General features: G+C 39.3%; 1 protein-coding gene across 13 annotated transcripts in view; it reads right to left on the bottom strand.

Moving 5' to 3' along the window:
• Window positions 1-23,071, bottom strand: part of THOC2 (THO complex 2) — a 132,344-nt gene that overhangs the window by 75,909 nt on the left and 33,364 nt on the right. For all 13 annotated transcript variants that reach the window (XR_004180811.1, XR_004180812.1, XR_004180813.1 and 10 more), the window contains exons 5-8: window positions 21,271-21,341; window positions 20,312-20,433; window positions 19,609-19,742; window positions 9,248-9,414 (exon numbers count right to left, since the gene is read on the bottom strand). Coding sequence is in view for 10 of the 13 variants with exons in the window: in XM_031660941.1 (XP_031516801.1) it covers window positions 9,248-9,414; window positions 19,609-19,742; window positions 20,312-20,433; window positions 21,271-21,341 (494 nt within the window). In the remaining 3 variants the exon portion in view is untranslated. The remainder of the gene's footprint in view (window positions 1-9,247; window positions 9,415-19,608; window positions 19,743-20,311; window positions 20,434-21,270; window positions 21,342-23,071) is intronic.

Genomic DNA, 23,071 nt, shown 5'->3' with positions numbered 1-23,071 from the left:
TTTTATAAACCCTTTTTGTAAAGTCTGTATTCTTCATCACGTGTGGCCACTTGAATCTATGTTCTGTCAGCTTAGTGACCAACTAGTATATTGACAGTTTTTTTAAAGACCTGGAGCAAAAATAAATAGGAAAAGAGAGTGCATTAGAAGACTCCTCAAAGTTTGGCCAGACCATTCACAGCTCTGCCTCGGTCTTCACTTCCTGCCTACTCAGACCCAGAAGAGAAAGCTTAGGGTCTCCTGGGTGACAGAGGGAGACTCCACCTCAAAAAAAAACTGGACATAGGCCGGGCGCGGTGGCTCAAGCCTGTAATCCCAGCACTTTGGGAGGCCGAGGCGGGTGGATCACGAGGTCAGGAGATCGAGACCATCCTGGCTAACATGGTGAAACCCCGTCTCTACTAAAAATACAAAAAACTAGCCGGGCGTGGTGGCGGGCGACTGTAGTCCCAGCTACTCGGAGGCTGAGGCAGGAGAATGGCGTGAACCTGGGAGGCGGAGCTTGCAGTGAGCCGAGATCGCGCCACTGCACTCCAGCCTGGGTGACACAGCGCGAGACTCCGTCTCAAAAAAAAAAAAAAAAAAACTGGACATATTTAATATTATGTAGCAAGTATAAAAGATTTAAAATGGTACACCTGTGTAGGACACCTACCAAGAATAGAGCATGCAGGACCAGAAGTTGCTCTGGGTAAGTTAGCGAGTGAATATGAAGGTCTAAGACATTGCTGGACACTACTAACACTATATTTTATAAACACTATATATTTAGGTTAAAATTTTTTTAATATTTCTTTCTTCAATAAATTAAAATAAATTAAGCTTAGCTTACTGTAACTTTTTTACCTTATAAGCTTTTTAATATTTTTTAACTTTTTGACTTTTTTGTAATAACGCTTAGCTTAAAACACTTTGTACAGCTGTACAAAAATTTTTTTTCTTTATGTCCTTATTCTATAAGCTTTTTTGTATTTTTAAGACTTGTTGGCCAGGTGCGGTGGCTCGCACCTGTAATCCCAGCACTTTGGGAGGCTGAGGAAGGTGGATCACCTGAGGTCAGGAGTTCAAGACCAGCCTGACCAACATGGTGAAACCCCATCTCCACTAAAAATACAAAAAATTAGCCACGCTTAGTGGCAGGTGCCTGTAATCCCAGCTACTCGGGAGGCTGAGGCAGGAGAATGGCTTGAATCCGGGAGGCGGAGGCTGCAGTGAGGCCGAGATTGCGCCACTGCACTCCAGCATGGGCAAGGAGAACAAAACTCCATCTCAAAAAAAAAAGATTTAAGCTCTTTAAACATTTTTGTTAAAAACTAAGACACAAACACACACATGAGCCTAGGCCCTACACAGGATCAGAATCATCAATATCACTGTCTTCCATCTCCACATCTTTTCCCACTAGAAGATGTTTAGGGGCAATACCACTCATGAAGTGGTCATCTATGATAACAATGTCTTCTTCTGGAATACCTCCTGAAGGACCTGAGGCTCTTCTTGAGGAGGTGTCGCTCTTTTCAGAAATATGTCCATGCCATGATGGTTTGCCTGTCACAGATTTGCTTGTAAGTAGATAATGCACCATGTACATTCCTCTCTATTAATAAAAACCTTGGTCAGTGTTGGGGTCCATGTTTTCAAACTTTTTTTTTTTTTTTTGAGACGGAGTCTTGCTCTGTCGCCCAGGCTGCAGTGCAGTGGCGTGATCTCGGCTCACTGCAATCTCCACCTCTCGGGTTCAAGTGATTCTCCTGCCTCAGCCACCCTAGTAGCCAGGATTACAGGTGTGCACCACCATGCCTGGCTAATTTTTCTGTTTTTGGTAGAGACGGGGTTTCACCATGTTGGCCAGGCTGGTCTCGAACTGCTGACCTCAAGTGATCCACCCGCCTCGGCTTCCCAAATTGCTAGTATTACAGGCGTGAGCTACCGTGGCCGGCCCATGCTTTCAAATTTTTTAAGGAGCTTGCTGAAAAGCTTCTGCTAAACCCTTTACTGTGAATTTTCTTGGGGGTTGTTCTCCTGTAGTTTCCTTTTCTTGGGCCTCTTTTTCAGCTATGTGTTCCTGTTTCATTATAATCTTAACGCAACCACTGTCATATATGTGGTCCATTGTTGACCGAAACATCATTGTGCAGCACATAACTGTACTTCCCTACCTCCTCTCCTAACCTCCAATACCTCCTCTCTCATCCTCACAGCTGATGTCCTTGCTCTCAGTAAGAAAATTAGATCAATTGGACTTCTACAAACTCCCAATCACACCTACCCAACTATACCTACATATATTGCCTTTATACCTCTTATGATAAACTCTCTATCCTCCTATAAAATGTTAATCCACCCACTTAAGCACCAAACTCCATTTTCCCTATCCTCAAGAACACCGCTCCAAATAATTCTCAACTCTCTCCCCTGTATCACCAGCTCTCCCCTTTCCACTCAGTCGTACCCATCAGCATACAAACACGTTCTCTCTCTCATCTTAAAAAATCTCTCAAGCCCACTCCCTTGCCATCTACCATCCCATTTAGTCTGTACCCCTTTGTAGCAACTGCTTGATAAAGTTGTCAATTGTCAATGTCTCCAATTCTACTCTTCCCATTATCTCTTAATATCACCCAATTCCACCAAAACTGCTAGTTTTGACCTCCCTCCAACGGTCAATTTTCAGTCCTTCAATGACCTGTCAGAGGCATTTGACAGTTAATCATTCCTTCCTCTATTTAGCTTCCAAAATGCCACATTCTCTGTTTTCCTCCTACTTTACAAGTTGTTCGTCATCTACATTATTTGCTGGTTCCTCATCTTCTCCTAGACCCTTAACACTGGAGTGCCCCAAGACTTAGTCCTTGGCTCTCTTCTCTTGCCTCTCAGTATACAACCCTTAGTGATTCCATCCAATGTCATATCTTTAAATAGCATCTACATGCTTTTGATATCCACATTTCTATTTCTGGCCCAGTCTATTCTCTTGAACACCAGGTCCATATATCCAATTATTTACTCAGATCCATAAATTGATTATCTACACTTGGATGTCGAAGAGACATCTCAAACTTAACATGCACAAAGTGAATTCCTAATTCTCACTTCCAACACTCCAAACCCAATCCACCTGAAATTTTCCCTAAGTTGGTGACAACACTATCTTTTTAACTGCTCAGTCCAAAAAACTTCAGCATAGTCCTTAACTCTACTTTCTCACATCCTGTATCCAATCCATCAGCAAACACTATTGCTTTACCTTCAAATACATTCAGAACCTCACTGATACCCACTGCTGCCATACATAGACTGATCCGCTGAAAATCTAAGTAATCACACACACACACACACACACACACACTTTCTCTCTCTGTCTCTCTCTGTCTCTCTCTCATCAGACACACACACACCCCCGACTCACGTCACCATTGGAGGTTGCTATTAAAGAAACTCCTTACTCTGATAGCTCGCAATTAGTGGGAACATATTAATCATTTGTCCTGCCTTTCCAGTAGGAACTGTATTTCAAGGAAAGCAAACAGCCTGAGTTAGTAAGGGACAACTCTTCTTTATTAGAAGAATGACAGCTAATAAATATATAGGGCATGATAAAATTAGTAAATCATCAATTTGGAAACCCTAAAGGGAAAGCTGGCTCAAGCAAAGGTCATCCATGGATTCTAAACCATTTAACGTAAAGTTGATGAGAAACTGGATACTCCCAGGTTGCCAAAGTATCAACCTACAGATAATTTGTTATTGAAGGGAAAGACGGTGGGGATGGGGGTAGGCGGAGTGCCATTGTATAACTGAGGGATCAGACTGTCACAAACTTACTGAACCATTTAAAGACAGTCAAACATTAGATGTTACATAATATCACAATCTATAAAGTATTTTTGCCATTAAATATTTTATCTGAACATAATCAAGTCTTTAGACCTCACTCCAAGTATATAACAAATACAGGAAATAAAGAACAAATAAGATGAAAAAGCAATTAGATAAATCCAAAAGATGGGGTCTTCTAGGAATGGTCTCATCAATAAGTCGACGCCATGAAAAAATGGAGAAGGTGGGGAACTATTCTAAACTAAAAGAGAAGGAGAATCTTGACAATCAAATATAACATGTGGTCTTTGATTAGATCATTATTTGAACAGACCAGTTGTAAAATGCATTTTGGGGACAATTTGGAAAATATGAATACAGTCTAGGTTTATTATATGACAGTAATCTAGTTATGTTATGAAATTGATCCTGGAGGATCACCTGAGGTCAGGAGTTCGAGACCAGTCTGACCAATGTGGAGAAACCCCATCTCTACTAAAAACACAAAATTAGCCAGGCATGGTGGCAGGCGCCTGTAATCCCAGCTACTCAGGAGGCTGGGTCAGGAGAATCGCTTAAGCCCAGGAGACGGAGGTTGCAGTGAGCTGAGATCGTACCATTGCGCTCCAGCCTGGGCAACAGGAGCAAAACTCCATCTCAAAAAAAGAAAAAAAAGGAAAATGCCCTTCCTTTTAAAAACTGTAAACTATAGTATTTAGGAAGAAGCTTTCATGATATTTGTAACATAAATTAAAATTTTTAATATGGCAACATGTTAATAAACTCAATTGTAAATAATGGGGTTATAAGTATTCATTATACTATTCACTCTTTTCTACATTTGAAAATGTTCACAATAAAATAAGAGAGAAACAAAACGTAAAGCTAAGCTAGATCACATCACTACCCTACTCAAAACCCTCCACTGGCTTCACACAGTATCAAAATCAGAAACCTTGCACTGACTCTGTGATCTCATCCCCCGCATCTCTGACCTCATCTCCTACTGTTCTACTCAATCACTCTGATACATCCACACTGACCTCCTTACTTTTCTTCAACATGTCAGGCATGCTGACACCTTAGGGCCACTGCAGTGACTGTTCCCTTAGCCTAGAGGGTCTTCCTCAGACATCTACACAGTTTACATCCTCATATCCTTCATGTCTTTGCTTAAATCTCACCTTTTCAATGAGTATTCTCACTATTCTAGTTAAAATTGCAACCTACCACTCCTGATCTTATCTTGCTCTCTATTTTTCCCCATCTCATTAATTATTTTCTAACATATAATTTACTGAGAATGTAAACATTAAAAAAGTAAGAATTTCTGTTTACAGATGAAGCCTTAGTACCTAGTATTCTACCTTGCACAAATATAGATGCTCAATCTCTATTTCTTAAATGAATGAATTTGGGTATGTATAATAGGGCTGAACCATGGTACTACCATTACTATTACTGTGTTTTGAATCCAGAAATCAAAGGGCAATACAGATGAGACCTATCACCTCCTCCTCCTTTCCTGTAACGACAATCCAGACAAGTTTGTCTTCTGGTAGCTTCACACTTTCTTGTACTCCCTTCCTGTGCTGTCTCTCATGCTGTCCCCAAGTCCTCTACTGTACAAGTGGAGTATCCCTCATCTAAAATGCCTGGGACCAGAAGTGTTTTAGATTTGGGAATTTTTTTTTTCCAGCTTTTGGAATATTTGCATACTGGTTAAGCATCCCAAATCTGAAAACCCAAAATCCAAAATGCTCCAATCATCTCCTTTGAACATCATTCAGTGCTCAAAAAGTTTTGGATTTTGGAGCTTTGTGGATTTGGGATGCTCAACCTCTCACTGTCGTTGATACCATAGTGTAATACTAGCATTAAGGGGGAAAAAAAGAAGTCTATTAATCCAAATAAGACCCAGCTGGTCAAAATATGAGTTGGAGAAAGGGATTGTGAACATTTTCCGGTAGTGATGGGAAAGGGGGATGGTAGAATTACACCAGGGACCAATACACAGATTGGTCATACATGCTTGGGAGCCAACTCTCAAGGTTACATCACCTAAGCAGTTCCTGATTTTCACAGCTTTCCTTACTTTACCTTCAAGGCCACAACTTTTCAAAAATATCTGACATTTCTTCCCCTACCCTCCATGGCCCTTAAGAATGCAGATTCCCACAATGACAAGACTTTTTTTTTTTTAAAAGACAGAGTTTCGCTCTTGTTGCCCAGGCTGGAGTGCAATGGTGCGATCTCGGCTCACCACTACCTCCACCTCCTGGGTTCAAGTAATTCTCCTGCCTCAGCTTCGCAAGTAGCTGGGATTACAGGCATGCACCACCACACCCGGCTAATTTTGCATTTTTAGTAGACACGGGGTTTCTCCATGTTGTTCAGGCTGGTCTCAAACTCCTGACCTCAGGTGATCCACCTGCCTCGCCCTCCCAAAATGCTGGGATTACAGGCGTGAGCCACCACGCCCGGCCCATAAGACAGTTCTAACAATAGAAACAAAGGGATGGTATTACATAGAGCAATATGAGGGTTAGTCATTCCAAGAACAAGTTATTTCTAAATTAAGTATTTCTTGGCTGAGCATTTCTTATATAAGAAAAATGGTCATTGTCTACAAAAAAAAAAAAAAAAGGATTATTCAAATACTGTCAACCCCCCTGGGTATATTTTAATTCAGCTCAAAAAAGTTATATTATTTATAAAGAATGTTTTTTTTTGTTTTTTTTGTTTGTTTGTTTGTTTGTTTTTTTGAGACAGAGTCTCGCTCTGTCACCCAGGCTGGAGTGCAGTGGCCGGATCTCAGCTCACTGCAAGCTCCGCCTCCCGGGTTTACGCCATTCTCCTGCCTCAGCCTCCCGAGTAGCTGGGACTACAGGCGCCCGCCACCTCACCTGGCTAGTTTTTTGTATTTTTTAGTAGAGACGGGGTTTCACGGGGTTAGCCAGGATGGTCTCGATCTCCTGACCTCGTGACCCGCCCATCTCGGCCTCCCAAAGTGCTGGGATTACAGGCTTGAGCCACCGCGCCCGGCCAAAGAATGTTTTTATACAAAAAGATTTTAATTCTAAAACTTACATTCAACTAACTTGATGTTATGTAGTAGGTCATCATTATTCACTGTCATATGCTCTCAAACCTACAGTCTCCAAAGCCCTAATTTATATTTTAATTAATCATGCACAAGTTAAATTTCAGCCAACCTGTCACTAAAGCAGTTGGCTTCATGTACTCAAGCCCAAAGCAATCATGGTGGCTCTTAAAATCTGATAGAATGCTTGAATCTCTTTCCCAATACCAACAGTGAACATTCTGAGACGGAGTTTCGCTTTTATTGCCCAGGCTGGAGTTCAGTGGCACGATCTCGGCTCATGGCAAGCTCCGCCTCCCAGGTTCAAAAGATTCTCCTGCCTCAGCCTCCAGAGTAGCTGGGATTACAGGCACCCGCCACCACGCCCAGCTAATTTTTTTTTATATTTTTAGCAGAGGCAGGTTTTTGCCATGTTGGCCAGGCTGGTCTCAAACTCCTGACCTCAGGTGATCTGCCTGCCTCAGCCTCCCAAAGTGCTGGGATTACAGGCACAAGCCACTGCACCCAGCCTCCACTGCTCATTTTTGAACAAAGGTATTGTGCTCCTGCCCAAAAACCCTACCATGTCTCTTGTTTGGTATTGAAAAGCTATATGCTTTTAAACTCTTGTCTGCTTTCTCTTCTGTCTGCTGCAGCATCCCAGATCATAGAAAATAAAAGATGAGCAAAGGCAGTAGGTACTATATCATTTAAGAATACTAAAAGGAATTATCTTATTAACCTGACCTCACACTCCAAGAGTACAGAAACAGACACTCCTCTACACCAGAGTAACCTCAGTGCCTAGCAAAGAGCATAATCATAAACATTCAATGAATGCTTTCTGACTAGCTGACTATCCCAGACAAGTAAACAAATTAGCAGAGTTACACCAAAAGGTAAATGGAGGCCTTATTACATTAAAATCCTCCATGCTATCAAGAGAATTGTCTTCCTAAAACATAGATCACTCATTTATAATTAGTGAGCATTTACTATAGGCTAGGCAACAAACTAATCCATAGGAATTAGTAAAACATAGAACCTGCCCTATATGGTTTACAATCTGGCAAAGGAGATAGATACAATGTATTCTAAGATAATCTGATGGGTGTTAGAAGTTATGTGTCAAGTTTTACGAGAATACAGATTAAGAAGTGACTAATTCTGCATGGGTAAAGAGTCAGCTAAGCCTTTACAGAGCAAGCAGCATTTGCTCTTAAAGAATAAATAGGAGTTCACAAGATGAAGAAAGGAGAAGTGAGAGGGTTGGGTAAGAATAGTTTTTTAGTTATAAAGAACTACAGGAATAAAGGTTCACAGCAATATCTATATCTAAGTTCAAGAAATGGCTAGTCACTTAATATGACTAGAATATTAGATTTAAGAAAAAAAAAATAACTATAAAGATAAGGCCAGAAAGAACAATGCCAAATTGTGAAGAGCTATTTCTGCCACACTTAGAAGTTTGAATTTCATCCTACAAGTAAAGGTTTTTGACCAGTGAAGTGCCTCAGTTAGGTCTCTTTTAGAAAGCAACAGTAACAATAATATGAAAGATGGATTGAAGTAGAAATAATCAGAGACACAGATTAGCTTGACAGCTATTTTAGTGGCTTAAGCAAATGATACAAGATGTGCCTTGAATATTTATTCATGTCCCTAAAAAATTCCAATAGCCATTGTTTATAAAATAAAATTCTTGATCTAAGCACAGTGGCACATGCCTGTAAGTCCCAGCTACCTGGGAGGCTGAGGTGGGAGGATAACTTCGGCCCAGGAGTTTGAGACTAGTCTGGGTGAGATCCCATCTCAAAATAAAAAATAATTAAATAAAAATAAGATTCTAACTCTTAACACAGTATTCAAAGTCTGTGACCATCCAAAGTACACATACCTTCCCAATTTCATTTCCTGTCCCTTCTTTTCCCATCTTACAACCCAGCCACATTAGACTATGAACCATTCCTTCTATCTCTTAAATATATTCACACTGCCACATCTTTATTCTCCCATTGTTTGTTACTTACGCAGAGAAAATCTTAATGAACTCCTATTCATCCTTCAAGGACCAGGTTTAAAAAAAGATACATCTACAAAGTCTTCCCTGACTCCATCTCTCCCAAGGCAAAACTTAATAATGCTTTCCTCTAGGCTTTCACATAACATCATTCATACTACCAATATAGTACTTATCCCATTGCATTGTTAGCTATCCATTTATCTATCTCTTCTGCTAGAATGTCTGAGATGAGACCAATCATTTACAAATAAAACAAATTAAATTATACAAACAAGATTAAGAAATTAATCTCTAAATATACATACATACACGTTTTTCTTTACCTGGTAAAACTTGAATTTGAACCCAAGAATATGACACAGTGTTTGCGGTTCACACATACTCATGTAAGATTCTAACAAAGATATAAAGAAGTCGTCGTGTTCTGGCCTGCATTCAAACACTTCTAAAATGACATCCAAAACTCTATTGGGATCCAGATTAAAGCATCCTGCAACAGATGAGACATACAAAAATTTTAAAATGATTATACATCATTTCTAGTGAAGCCATTAACTTTCAGGGATAACTCATATAGCAAGATAAAAATGATTTTAAAAACAACTTCCTTATTCGCTTCCCCTCTCCCAGAGGGAAATAAATCCGCTACACATTTTTGCAGATGAGAATGTGACTTTCCCAGAATCACAGAACGGGTTAACGACAGACCTGGGTTGGTATAGTCCAGGACCTGTGATACCAGTCAAATAAACATTCCTCTATGCCACACTTTGCCTCATCAGTTCTTGATTACTCGAGCTACTGAAACAGGTCCACATTATTAATTCTTGGAAAAACATGAAAATCAAACAATGCATTTTACAAATTAAGCAACTAAAGGGGTTTTTTTTTAATGTTTTAGGCAGAAGTATTTGGAATATTGATAAACAGTTAAAAGTCCAGGTTCACAAAAGTGGACAATCATTTTTAAAATCATTTTTTTATTTTATCTTACATATACTACAGAACTATAAAATATAACACTGATTTATATCCATGGCTTTTAGTAGCATTCTAAAGGGAAAAGTGGTATTCTATTGATACTTATAGATCAAAGAATACCAAGGGAGTTGGAGGCTCCTGGTTTACGTCAGTTCCCACATGCCTTTCATCAAGCTGAATGGGATTCTAGTATTTTAAAATATGTATATTTCATTAAACACAGTCCCTAAATGCAAGCTAACCACTTCACTGGGCCAAAAAATAAACACTGATTTCTTCTAATACTGGAGGAGAAAAGAACTGTGATAAATTTACGGACGTATGTTAGATCTAAACACTTATACCTTATGGATGAGTTAGGGGATTTTTCCAAGAAAATTCTTATATAACCTATTCCTGTCCAAACCCTTTTGTAAGATGGTATCTCCAGTTACTTCTATTAACTCCACACTTATTCATATTAAATGCTATAAAACTAATGTCATTTCATGTTTCATACTACCTTAGCAATCACTTAGAAAACCAAATCCTCCAAATGCAAGTTTTCCCTCTTTTTATGAGATCCAAACTTAAGAACACATTTTCTTCTGCTTCTCATCATACTAAGGAAAAGGACTAAGGCAGTGAGCATGTCTTACTCAAAAAAAGTTCCATATTTTCATAAACTCTCCAAAAAGACGTTTCCCTGAAGTTCTAGGAAGAAAACTTCTAAATATTTTTATCTACCCCTGTACTTCCAAAAAGTACGGCCTATGAATATAAAAGTGATTCCAAAATAGCAATTAAGATCCTTAAATGCTGCTGATAGCAATGTAAAATGGTACAACCACTTTGTAAAATTGGCAAGTTTCTTTAAAATTTGAACTTACACCTACCATATGACCCAGCCTAGGCATTTACTCAAGAGAAATAAATGTCTATGACAATACAAAGATTTGTACGCAAATGTTCACAGCAGGTTTATTTGTAATATACAACACTCCTCAAATGTCCATCAACATATAAATGGATAAACAACTTGCCGTATAGGATAAGTGGAGTAAGGATAAGTACAGTGGACATACTCAGCAATAAAAAGGGAAGAACTATTGATACAGGCAACAGTATCAAAGAATCACAAAATAATTATGCTGAATGAAATAAGCCAGACAAAAACAGTACACACTGTATGAGTCCATTTATAGACAAATTCTAGAAAAAGCAAATTAATCTACAGTAACAAAAAGCAGATCAGGCCGGGCATGGCAGCTCACACCTGTAATCCCAGCATTTTGGAAGTTCAAGGCGGGTAGATCACTTGAGTCCAGGTGTTTGAGACCAGCCTGAGCAAAATGGCAAAACTCTGTCACTACAAAAAATTAGCCAGGCATGGTGGCACATGCCTGTAGTCCCAGCTACTCAGGAGGCTGAGGCGGAAGGATTACTTGAGCCCAGAAGGCAGAGGTTGCAGTGAGCCAAGAAGAAGAAAATTGAGGGGGAATGGGAGAAATCTGCACTATCTTGTTTGTGGTGTTGTCACAGATGTATATGTATGTTAAAACTCAAAGTGCACACCTTAAATATGTGAATTTTATTGTATGTCAATGAAGCCTGAACAAAGGTGAAAAATGCCTTCACACTGCTGTAACACTGATGATATATTATGGAAGTAAGATCTAGCAAATTCTCAAATCATGTAACTTCTCCTACATTAACTAAATATTAAAAAAATCACTAAATAAAAATGAATTAACACTCTATCATAGAAGACAAAAGAGACACTGAATATAATTTTTGACAAACTGGCTGGCTTGTAATTACCCATTAAGCTACATACACAAAACTCATAAAGAACAGAATAGCAACAAGTTAGATTAAAATCTTTTAAGTGCTTCATTCACATTGCTTTTAAGTTTACATTTTCAGTATGCTGAAATGTGAACCACTAGCATTATATTTTATTTAACAGCATTACTCCATCAAGGCTATTCTATCAGTGACCTTTACTGTCAACTACCCACTTTCTTTCTAGGTGCAATTTAATGCAGTAATCTGAAACAAGAGTTATGCACTTTTATTTATAACAGGTATCACCTTTGCATCTTTCATTACAGAAAATCTGGCTCATGAGTTTTCTATTACTATCTCAGGTGCCATAAGTCCAATTAATTTTGTCCATCAGATAGAAAAGGTAGCCAATTGAAGGTTTAGAAAACTATTTTCATTTATTTTTATGTATTATTATTTTTAGAGACAGGGTCTCGCTCTGTTGCCCATGCTGGAGTGTAGTGGTGCATTCATAGCTCACTGCAACCTCACACTCCTGGGCTCAAGTGATCTTCCCATCGCAGCTTCCCAATTTGCGAGGACTACAGATGCACACCAACACGCTTGGGTAACTTTTTTGTAGAGATGGGGTCTCACTATGTTGCCCAGGCTGGTCTCAAACTCCTAGTCTCAAGTGATCCTCCTGTCTTACCCTCCCCAAAGTGCTGGGATTGCAGGCATAAGCCACCATGCCCAGCTGAAAATTATTTTTAAAGTCTTAGTGTTTAAGTTCATATACAGTGAGACTCTAATAATAATCAGTAAGTTTGAAAATCCAAAATGTTTCCCTAATGGCAGCTGTAATAGAATACAAGCAGTCTTGTATGCAAACATCTTAGAAAGGCTTTTGTCCAGCCCAAGCACTGATAGTCATGTGATCTTTAGAGAGATCATAAACCTAGCTCCCTAACTTTACCACCAGCTACATTAATACACACACAAACTTATATATATACATATATATATTTACATATACATACATACATACACACACACAAACACACACACACATATGCCTTTATGCCTTTTGAGGAACAAACAAGAAACCATATTTAAAGAGAATAAGTCGAAAAATAAAGAAACTGGCCGGGCGCGGTGGCTCAAGCCTGTAATCCCAGCACTTTGGGAGGCCGAGACGGGCGGATCACGAGGTCAGGAGATCGAGACCATCCTGGCTGACACGGTGAAACCCCGTCTCTACTAAAAAATACAAAAACTTAGCCGGGCGAAGTGGCGGGCGCCTGTAGTCCCAGCTACTCAGGAGGCTGAGGCAGGAGAATGGCGCAAACCCGGGAGGTGGAGCTTGCAGTGAGCTGAGATCCGGCCACTGCACTCCAGCCTGGGCGACAGAGCGAGACTCCGTCTCAAAAAAAAAAAAAAAAAAGAAAAATAAAGAAACTGCAAAACTACAACGGCCATAGATTCCCTCCTTCATTTAAATAAGTATTAAATAACTACCCACCATGTGCCAGGTGCTTGTGATTCTCCGGGAAAATAAAGAGAGGAGAGAGGGGGGATAAACACACAGGCAAGAGAAAATTTCAGGGGTAGTGGAAGGAATGTGCATTATCTCGTTTGTGGTGTTTTCACAGATGTAAAAGTCAAATTGTACACTTTAAATACAAGCATTCTACTATATGTCAATGAAGCCTCAATAAAGCTCAAATTTTAGAGCGATTAGTAAAATGGTTACGCTACCCTTGAGGAGAGTTCAGACCTTTTGAATGATATATCTTTGAAGAAACGCACTAAAAAGCAACTGGAGTTTCCCCAAAGATAGAAAAAATGGCCAGTATGTTACAGCAACACCGACTAGGGGCAAGAAATATGGTCAAACTGACAATGACCGTTGTAGAAATTAGGCCAAATTGAGATCTTAACAGGAAAATAAAAGACCAAGAGAGTATTGCAGACATAACTAGGAGAGATGTCCAGCCTATAAATTTCAGGCAAGAAAACGGAATTATAGCCTCAATCATCATGTTCATAAGAGAATGGACCTTAGGAGACAAAGAAAATCATGTTTTTAACAAAATGAAATGATCTATCATGTAGAAAGAATTTCTTTAGAAGCAAGCTAATAAAAATCTATGCTAGACTATTTCTAAGAAACACTATTTGCAAAAAAAAAAACCTGCACATCTCAAAGCAAGAACCAATGAATAACAAAATAAAAGTATGATCTAAAAAACAGTAACAAGGCCAGGCACGGTGGCTCATGCCTGTAATCCCAGCAATTTGGGAGGCCAAGGCAGGTGGATAGCTTGAGCTCAGGAGTTTGAGACCAGCCAGGCCAACATGGCAAAACTCCGTCTCTACAAAAAATACAAAACTTAGTGGGCACGGTTGTGTGTGCCTGTAGTAGCAGCTATTTGGGAGGCTGAGGTGGGAGGATGTCTTGAGTTCAGAAGGCAGATGTTGCAGTGAGCCAAGACTGTACCACTGCAATCCAGCTTGGGCAACAGAGCCAGACCCTGTCTCAAAATAAAAATAAAATAAATAACAACAACAAAAAACTCCTATAGTTGGAAACACCAATTGCTGTCTTCTTTTTCATACTACAAAGGGAAAACTTCTAACATATAGCCAAGAAACTTCAATAATGTAAAAACTTAAGTAAAGAAGGCAGCCAACTTCCCTTTCAAAGAAATAGGAGAAAGGTGGCATAATAAGATGTGTCTAAGCTGAATGGACCCTATATTCAGACTGAACCAAAGATAAAATACTAAGTACACTCAAAATCATGTAGTCAAAGGGGTAAAATGTCCCATAATCTATCCAAAACTAAAAATCGTTTGGCTTAAGGATTTATCTTGTTTTTAATGTTACTCTGGTCACTTGAGAGACTGAAAAGGCAAAGACTCTCACTCTACCCTTCCCTAGCCAAATCTATACCCTTTGACACCAGGCAACAAATGAAGGTCTTGAGGTTTGATGAAGAAAGCTCTGGTTCTGCAAGCGAAGGTAAAGGGGTTAGAGCCTACGCCAGAAAGGTCTTGGACCACTAAAACCTAAAACCAGGAAGAACCATTTTCACTCTCTAAAGCTACGCTCAAATAAGCTAGCTCCGTAATTAGTTGTTAGCCAGAACTTTTGATTTAGAGCAAGAATCAGCACTATGGCTTGTGGGTTAAATCCATTCAGCTGTCTGTTTTTGTAAATAAAATTTTATTGGCACACAGTCACTTTATTTATGTACTATCTATAGCTGTTTTTACACAACAATGGCAGAATTAAGTAGTTACAACAGAAACCATACGGTTCACAAAGCCGAAAAATATTTACTATCTCACCCTTTATAGAAAACATTTGCTTACCACTGATTCAGAAGAAAGGAAAGGAAAGAACACTTAGCAACCACTTGTTTTTATTATATATACTTAAAGTGTACAGCATGATGCTCTGATTTTTTTGAAGGGCATCCAAAAGAGTTCTTACAGTTTAGTTCAGCAAACAAAGGAGTCCACCTGTGATATCCTTTCCTCTATTACTAAAAGATTTTTTTTGCCATCTTCAAGCAATGGTCACTTGTATGGTGTCTATGACTTGGCAGCTCAACAGTCTACTGTTCACTATTCATTAGTATTTAATAAGTTGTTCAAATTTAGTGTCAGATCACAATCACCATGCAGATGCACAATGGTTCTGCTTCCTTGCTTGCACATGCACTAAATAGCCCCAAGTTATCTGGCAGAATATAAAAATTTTGATGTGCCAGAATCTTTTAGGAGCAAATAACTGCCTTTTTTTTTTTTGAGACACTATCTCACTCTGTCACCCAGGTTGGAGTCCAGTGGCGTGATCTCAGCTCACTGCAACCTCCACTTCCTGGGTTCAAGTGATTCTCCTGCCCGAGCCTTCAGAGCAGCTGGGATTACAGGCACGTGCCACCATGCCCAACTAATTTTTGTGTTTTTAGTAGAGACAGGGTTTCACCATGTTGGCCAGACTGGTCTCAAATTCTAGACCTCAGGTGACCTGCCCACCTCGGCCACCCAAAGTTCTGGGATCACAGGCTTGAGCCACTGCATCCAGCCAAATAACTGTCTTTTAACTAAAGGATGATAAGTAAGGATTTATCCTGGTCAGACCAAGTACCCTGAAAGTATGTGCACCTAAAATGTATACTGCCCAAACTAGGTATCAGTTTCTGACACTGGCTGGTGAAGGAGGTGTCAGAAACTACCTGTCTAGACTGTTCCTAAACAGAAAACAATGGGAATAAACACAGAGAAACCCATCCAAAGAGGCCATGAAAAATGGGATGCTGGTCAGTGAGCTGTTCTGGACAGATAAGACAAGGCCTGGATGAAGTATGCACTAAGAGGGACTCCAATAAATGCTAACAACATTGAAAGAATACTCATTGGAATTGAAGTTTCAACCTCTATTTTCACATCAATGAAAAGTTTCATTCAGGCCGGGTGTGGGGGCTCACGCCTGTAATCCCAACACTTTAGGAGGCTGAGTCAGGCGGATCACTTGAAGCCAGGAGTTCGAGACCAGCCCAGCCAACTTAGTGAAACGCCGTCTCTACTAAACACACACACACACAAAAAAATAGCTGGGCATGGGTGGCCCACGCCTGTAATTCCAGCTACTCGGGAGACTGAGGCACGAGAATCGTTTGAACCTGGGAGGCAGAGGTTGCAGAGAGCCAAGATTGTACCACTGCACTGCAGCCTGGGCAATGAAGCGAGACTCTGTCTCAAAAAAATAAAAGTTTATTTCTCAGACAATTAAAGGGAGGAGGAAATCACCTAGTCAGAGATAAATAAACACTGAGACAGGGAGATGAACTTTCTAAAATTCTCCATGTCAGGAAAAAGAGGCTAAGAGTCAGTATAGATTATACAAGAATAGAGGAAATATTCATTCCTTTTATACCCAGTATTTATTTATCACCTACATACCAAGTATTAAGGATAAGGTACTGGCCGGGTGCGGTGGCTCACGCCTGTAATCCCAGCACTTTGGGAGGCCGAGGCGGGCGGGTCACGACGTCAGGAGATCGAGATCATCCTGGCTAACACGGTGAAACCCCGTCTCTACTAAAAAACTACAAAAAATTAGCCAGGCGTGGTGGTGGGTGCCTGTAGTCCCAGCTACTTGGGAGGCTGAGGCAGGAGAATGGTGTGAACCCGGGAGGCGGAGCTTGCAGTGAGCTGAGATCACGCCACTGCACTCCAGCCTGGGCAACAGAGCAAGACTCCGTCTCAATTAAAAAAAAAAAGAAAGGATAAGGTACTAAACAAAACCCCAGTCCTCACAGAGCTTACATCACAGGGGGAGGGGGAGGGGGAGGGGGAGGAGGTACAGAGCATATTATATGGTGATATGTGCAAAAAAGAAAAATAATCAGGGAATAATAGGAGTTTTGACAGGGGTGGGCAGGGAAGGCTTCACTAAGAAGGTGACATTTGAGTACTACTTGGTGGGTCAGAATATAGGTTTAGCCCAATAAATCAAATTGTTTATACTCATAGACTGTCCATATACCTCATGAGCTTACAATTGTGTTTGTTACACTGTTTTTCAGAAATAGGATCATAGCCTGTTCTCCCTGAGAGCAAAGTTCAAGAAAAGTAAATAGTGTACATTTTCTAGTAAGATAAAAGCACACCTTCAAGAAAATCCCTCTTTGAAATGTTCCCAAAATAACGAAGGAACGAAAAGGTATAAACTCATAAGAAATAGAAGAAACAGATGTCAACAAAAAAGGATATAAAGTAAAAAAAAAAAAAACATAGCACAGAATTTTTATGTGGGGAATACTATCTTAAGTAAGTACATGACAGGATACAAGGAAAGACAAACTTATAGCAAAGCAGCACTGACAAGCTTCTCAAGCTAGATCAAAAAACACTCAGGAAAGTGTGGTGCCTACCCTAGAAAGAACAGAAAGGGGCTGGGCACAGTGGCTCAAGCCTGCAATCCCAGCACTTTGGGAGGCCAAGGCGGGAGGATCACCTGAGGTCATGAGTTTGAGACCAACCCGGCCAACATGGTGAAACTCCATCTCTACTTAAAATACAAAAATTAGCTGGGTGTGTTGGCAGGCTCCTGTAGTCCCAGCTACTCGGGAGGCTGAGGCAGGAGAACTGCTTGAACCCCGGAGGCAGAGGTTGCAGTGAACTGGGATTGTGCCACTGCACTCCAGCCTGGCCGACAGAGTGAGACTCCATAGAAAGAAAAGACAAGAAAAGACAAGCCAAAAGAATGAACAGAAAGGAACTAAGGAACCACCACAGGAAGGTTTCTAAAAATGAGTCATGGCCACACAGGTAAGCAAGAGTCCCACAGCCCTAGGGGGCCACCCATCTTGATGTTAAATTGACAACTGGAAGAAACAGCAAAGAAACTAGATCAGCTGCCAGAACTAGATTAACTTCAAAGAAAAGGGTATTTAAACAAAAGGCTATTTAGTCGGGCACAGTGGCTCATGCCTGTAATCCCAGTACTTCGGGAGGCCAAGGCAGAAGGATCGCTTGAGCCCATGAGTTCAAGACCAGCCTGGGCATAGCGAGACCCCATCTCTTAAAAAAATAAATGGCCGGGCGCGGTGGCTCAAGCCTGTAATCCCAGCACTTTGGGAGGCCGAGGCAGGTGGATCACGAGGTCAGGAGATCGAGACTATCCTGGCTAACATGGTGAAACCCCGTCTCTACTAAAAATACAAAAAACTAGCCGGGCGTGGTAGCGGGCGCCTGTAGTCCCAGCTACTTGGGAGGCTGAGGCGGGAGAATGGCGTGAACCCGGGGGGCGGAGCTTGCAGTGAGCCGAGATCGCGCCACTGCACTCCAGCCTGGGAGACACAGTGAGACTCCGTCTCAAAAATAAATAAATAAATAAATAAATATAAATTTTAAAAATAAACTGAAAGCTACTTACTTGCTGGTAAGAACAAGGGTGATTATAGTAAATCTAGTTTTAATTGGATTCCTACACAAAGCACCAGAGGAAGGAGATAAGGATTGGGACACCTTCTCCCTCTTTCGTAGTCATATATAAACTCCAAAAAACAGAGAAAGAATCAAGAAGCTGATGATAAGCACCCCAAAGATGTAACTAGTGAGGCACAAAATATGACTCCTCTGGCAGGTCTCAAGACCCAGGTACCGCAAAATCTTCCCTACGATAGCACAACACCTAGCAAATAATAGAAAAAACTATTTCCACCTTAGGAAAATCGAGATTACCCTATTTTTCTGGTGCTCATTCATCTTTTCCACAGAAGTCAACTACTTCTTCCAAATGCTCAATGCAAATAAAAAGAAAAAAGTAATGCTACAGGAATTCTACTTAAAGGGTAGGGAGAATAAAAACTTTCCTGTTACACTTTTACAACAGCTGTTGCACTTACTTTAAAAGGCTATTATAAAAATAAAATATGCATCAAAGTCCCTTGTAAAGTTATTTTGAAAAAAGTTCAAATTACACATCTGTAGGTTTCAAAAGTTCACTGAAGATTTACTGTATTAAAGTTTTCATGTTTGCTTTTCGGTCCTCCATAAAATGGTTGAGAAATACTTAAAAATAGAAATACCAGAGAAACGTAGGGCACTGTATCAGAACAGTCCATTCTGTTCTTTGTCATCCATTGTCTTTTGAAAGCATTGGCTTACCACTCAGGATCCCCTCCACAAAAAAGAAAGACTAGACAGAGCAGGACCTAATATTAACATACAAGTAATAGTGACAAAAAGATTTCTCACAAATATCATGCTAAATTTTATAATTACTGATAAAACATTAAAAGTAAAAGCTAAACACCTCTCCTATTCCTTAACCAGAAAAAAAAAGTATATGGAATGCACTCATTTTGTCTTTATGGATATTCTCCAACAATTAAAATAACTTATCTTAACAACACATACTATACAGATATATGTCTTACCTATTAAAGATTTGATATTTTCTAAGATTAAGTCACTAGTAATACTTCCAGATAAATCTTGCCCCAATTCGGCAATCAGCTTGGCATAACCTTCATTCTCTTCTCTTAACAAGTTGAATTTTTGCTGCTTATAACTGAAATCAGATAAATACCATTAAGGGGATAAAATTAATCTCAATTAACAAGCTTGCACAGAGTACTGTATTCTCACTGAATTTTCTTATCTCCAACCTACAACAATCGTAAGAATAGTTGTTTAAAGTTTACTTTTTTGTGTGCCTTTTAGAGTAGAAAACAACAGTGGTTGATATGAGAACCCCCAATATTAATTACACGGGGAAAACCAGTAACACAAGAAAAGGATATTGTTAATATCAGGGAACAATAACATATCACTATTTCCATCTCTAAGAATATACCCCGAGTATAGTCATAGTCATAAATCATTTTATTGCTAATGATGAAAGCATGAGTATTATTTTAACTTTGAATATGGGCAAAAGTAACATTGGTTTTACACAGGTAAAGGTCACTGATGACTCAATAATATTAGGCTACTTTTAGAAGGCAAAAAACACAAGACATGCTAACCACAAACAAAAAAACAGTCTTCAAAGTCCCCTTAGAAGCCACTAGCATTCAAAATATGAATGAAAAAACATACTCAGCTACTTGATCTGAAACGTAAGATACGTGTACTTACAAGAGTTTTGTCTTGATTTTAACTGACTTTTGATTGAATTGCTGTGATTGTTTGATAAGCCCTAATGATTCCAGTGTTTCTGGATCCAGGCGTTCCTTTAAAACTGTGTCTGAAACTAAATACTGTATTAAAAAATATTAAAAGTCATTTATTCCTTAGCATTGCATCCACAATGTTAAATATATTCAAACTAAAGCTTCCTAAATAAGAATACAAAAATAACATTATATAACAACCTACAATTTATAAAAAGGTTTGGAAGTTCAATTTAACAAATATTATGACTCCAAATATTGAAATATTTTATAAATAGCTTTCAAAAAATTCCCTACAAAATTATATGCATGTTGTATATTGCCTATAAATGACAAGAACTACAGATGAAATTTTCAATATGATTGCATTTGGCTTAACTGGATTTTCACCTAATACAGCACTTAATAGCCTCCTACTTGAAGTTAAATTCTAGTATAGCAAAGACAAGCACCTTCTTCCAGGTCTGAACCATGGCAGTTCTCCCTGGTTCTAAATTTATGAACACAAATGGTTTACCAGACAACAATCATGGCGAGTTCTAGAGTTTATCATTTTTAAACTACCTCTATTCTTTTACTCTTTGCTTACCAGTTTATGAGAAAAAAAAATCCATTTAAAAGCTGTCTACAATCATTTCTACTTACTTTATAAATGCTTACCTTTTTCTTAGGAACTTACTAGGTCAGGAATATCACCAAAGGTTTTAAATGTCTAGATAGTTTAAGTGATATGGATATGGTTACATGCTTATTTCATAGAAACAGCATGTCTAATTTCACAAAACATTCCATTTCAAAACGCAAATCTCACCTTATGAGAAAAGTCAACTGAATGTCAATATCCTCCTCCATTAACATGACTAACTTCTATTGCAGCTGTTTAATGCAGATTTTTAAAAGGGAAAAATATTTTTAAAAACTTACCAAACATGCTAATACCAACTGTGTAAAATAGTCTCTCTTGCTTTTTTCTTCTAAACAATTTGTCTCAATATCTATAATGATGAAGATGAAAAAAGTTTGATTGATTTTTCTACACTCCCCAGCACTAAAGTAAGATAATTATTTAAAAACTAATTTCAAAATGCCTCAATCTGAATTTGGAAAAATTCAAAACTATGGTAACATGAAATATTATATGAATGCTTTAATTTCTCCTAAAACTGGAGGTTGACCCTGTGACCTATGACAGATCCATAAAATGGAACATCAATTACACTGGAGCTGCCTGCTATGGCACTGGAAGCAACAAAGCTTCATAAAAAATTGTTCGCAAAAAACGAAACATTCAAAGTTTAAATGACTACTTGTCAGAGATGCTAAAAAGAAAAAAAAAAGATTATTTTAGGTGGAAAGTTGAATAGGGTTATAACAAAGATTTCTTCTAACTCTAAAGATCCTAATACTCATGAAAATCAAACCCATGACTTTCGCCACCCTGGTCAAATTACTATGTCCTAACCAAGCTACCTGGCCACCAACCTTATGAAAAGACAGTATTAAAAAATAGTTCTGGCCAGGTACAGTGGCTCACGCCTGCAATCCCAACATTTTGGGAGGCCGAAGCAGGTGGATCACCTGAGGTCAGGGGTTCAAGACCAGCCTGGGCAACATGGTGAAACCCCGTCTCTACTAAAAATACAAAAATCAGCTGGGCGCAGTGGCGCCCATCTGTAAGTGCAGCTACTAGGGAGGCTGAGGCAGGAGAATCACTTGAACCTGGGAGGCGGAAGTTGCAGTGAGCCGAGATCATGCCACTGCATTCCAGCCCGGGTGACGGAGTAAGACTCTGTCTCAAAAAAAAAATAATAAAATAAAATAAATAACATCTTATCTTGAATTATAATTCTAGTCAGTAAATAGAAATTATTCAAAATTTTTATCTTCCTACTGAAATATTTAAAAACTGAGACTGTGAGTTTCAGTAAATTATTCAGAAAATTTGTCAAAAATTTTTCTGATCTGAAGTGTGGAAGAAAGAAAACAGTGCCAAATGCCAAGCACCAAAAATTTCAACCAGCATTGGCAGGGTTACAAACAAGGCTAATCTCAGGATTACTGCTTTAACTGATTATATACTATTAACCTAATTTTACAGTCAACTCATAATTTAGAATATGCTATAAAGAGAAGCACTGGTTTTAGTGAAGTAATAAAAATTGTCCTCTACACGCTCTACTGCCAACATTGAGAATCAAAAGAGAAGGGGATTTTTCATCAAACATATCCACATTTTCCTGGCCCTTGACTTTCCCTTCTTGGACAGTTGCCATTTCTACATATCCTGGCCACTGTAGCTAAGCATGCAGTTAGCTCATGTGTATTAAGGAAATTTTAGGGTGTAATTTATGCAATGTAAATTACAGTATAATCTCAATTTCTCATTAAGACTTTTAACCCATGTGTACCTCACCAATCCTTTTCAGGGACTCCCAATTGTTGCCCTGCTATCTGGTTTTCTGGTCCCTCCTCAGTCTAGAACTTTAAAGATACTGATTTTAAGGGACCGGGGCTAAACTGAGTTCATTCTTTTACCCAACATCTATCTATACTCCAGGGCCCTAAAGTCCCTAAGATCTACCTCTCAAGGTCCCTAAGATCAGAGGCAACGGATGGCAGATTCATCCTGTTCAAGTCAAGTCTCTCTCCTCTCAGCCACCTAACCTGATTAAGACAGTTATCCTCTGAGGGTTTGTGAACCTGGAATGAATTATTTTAGCTCATT

The sequence above is a fragment of the Papio anubis genome, chromosome X (assembly GCF_008728515.1).
Source record: "Papio anubis isolate 15944 chromosome X, Panubis1.0, whole genome shotgun sequence".
NCBI lineage: Eukaryota > Metazoa > Chordata > Mammalia > Primates > Cercopithecidae > Papio > Papio anubis.
This window is presented reverse-complemented; position numbering and strand designations above follow the sequence as displayed.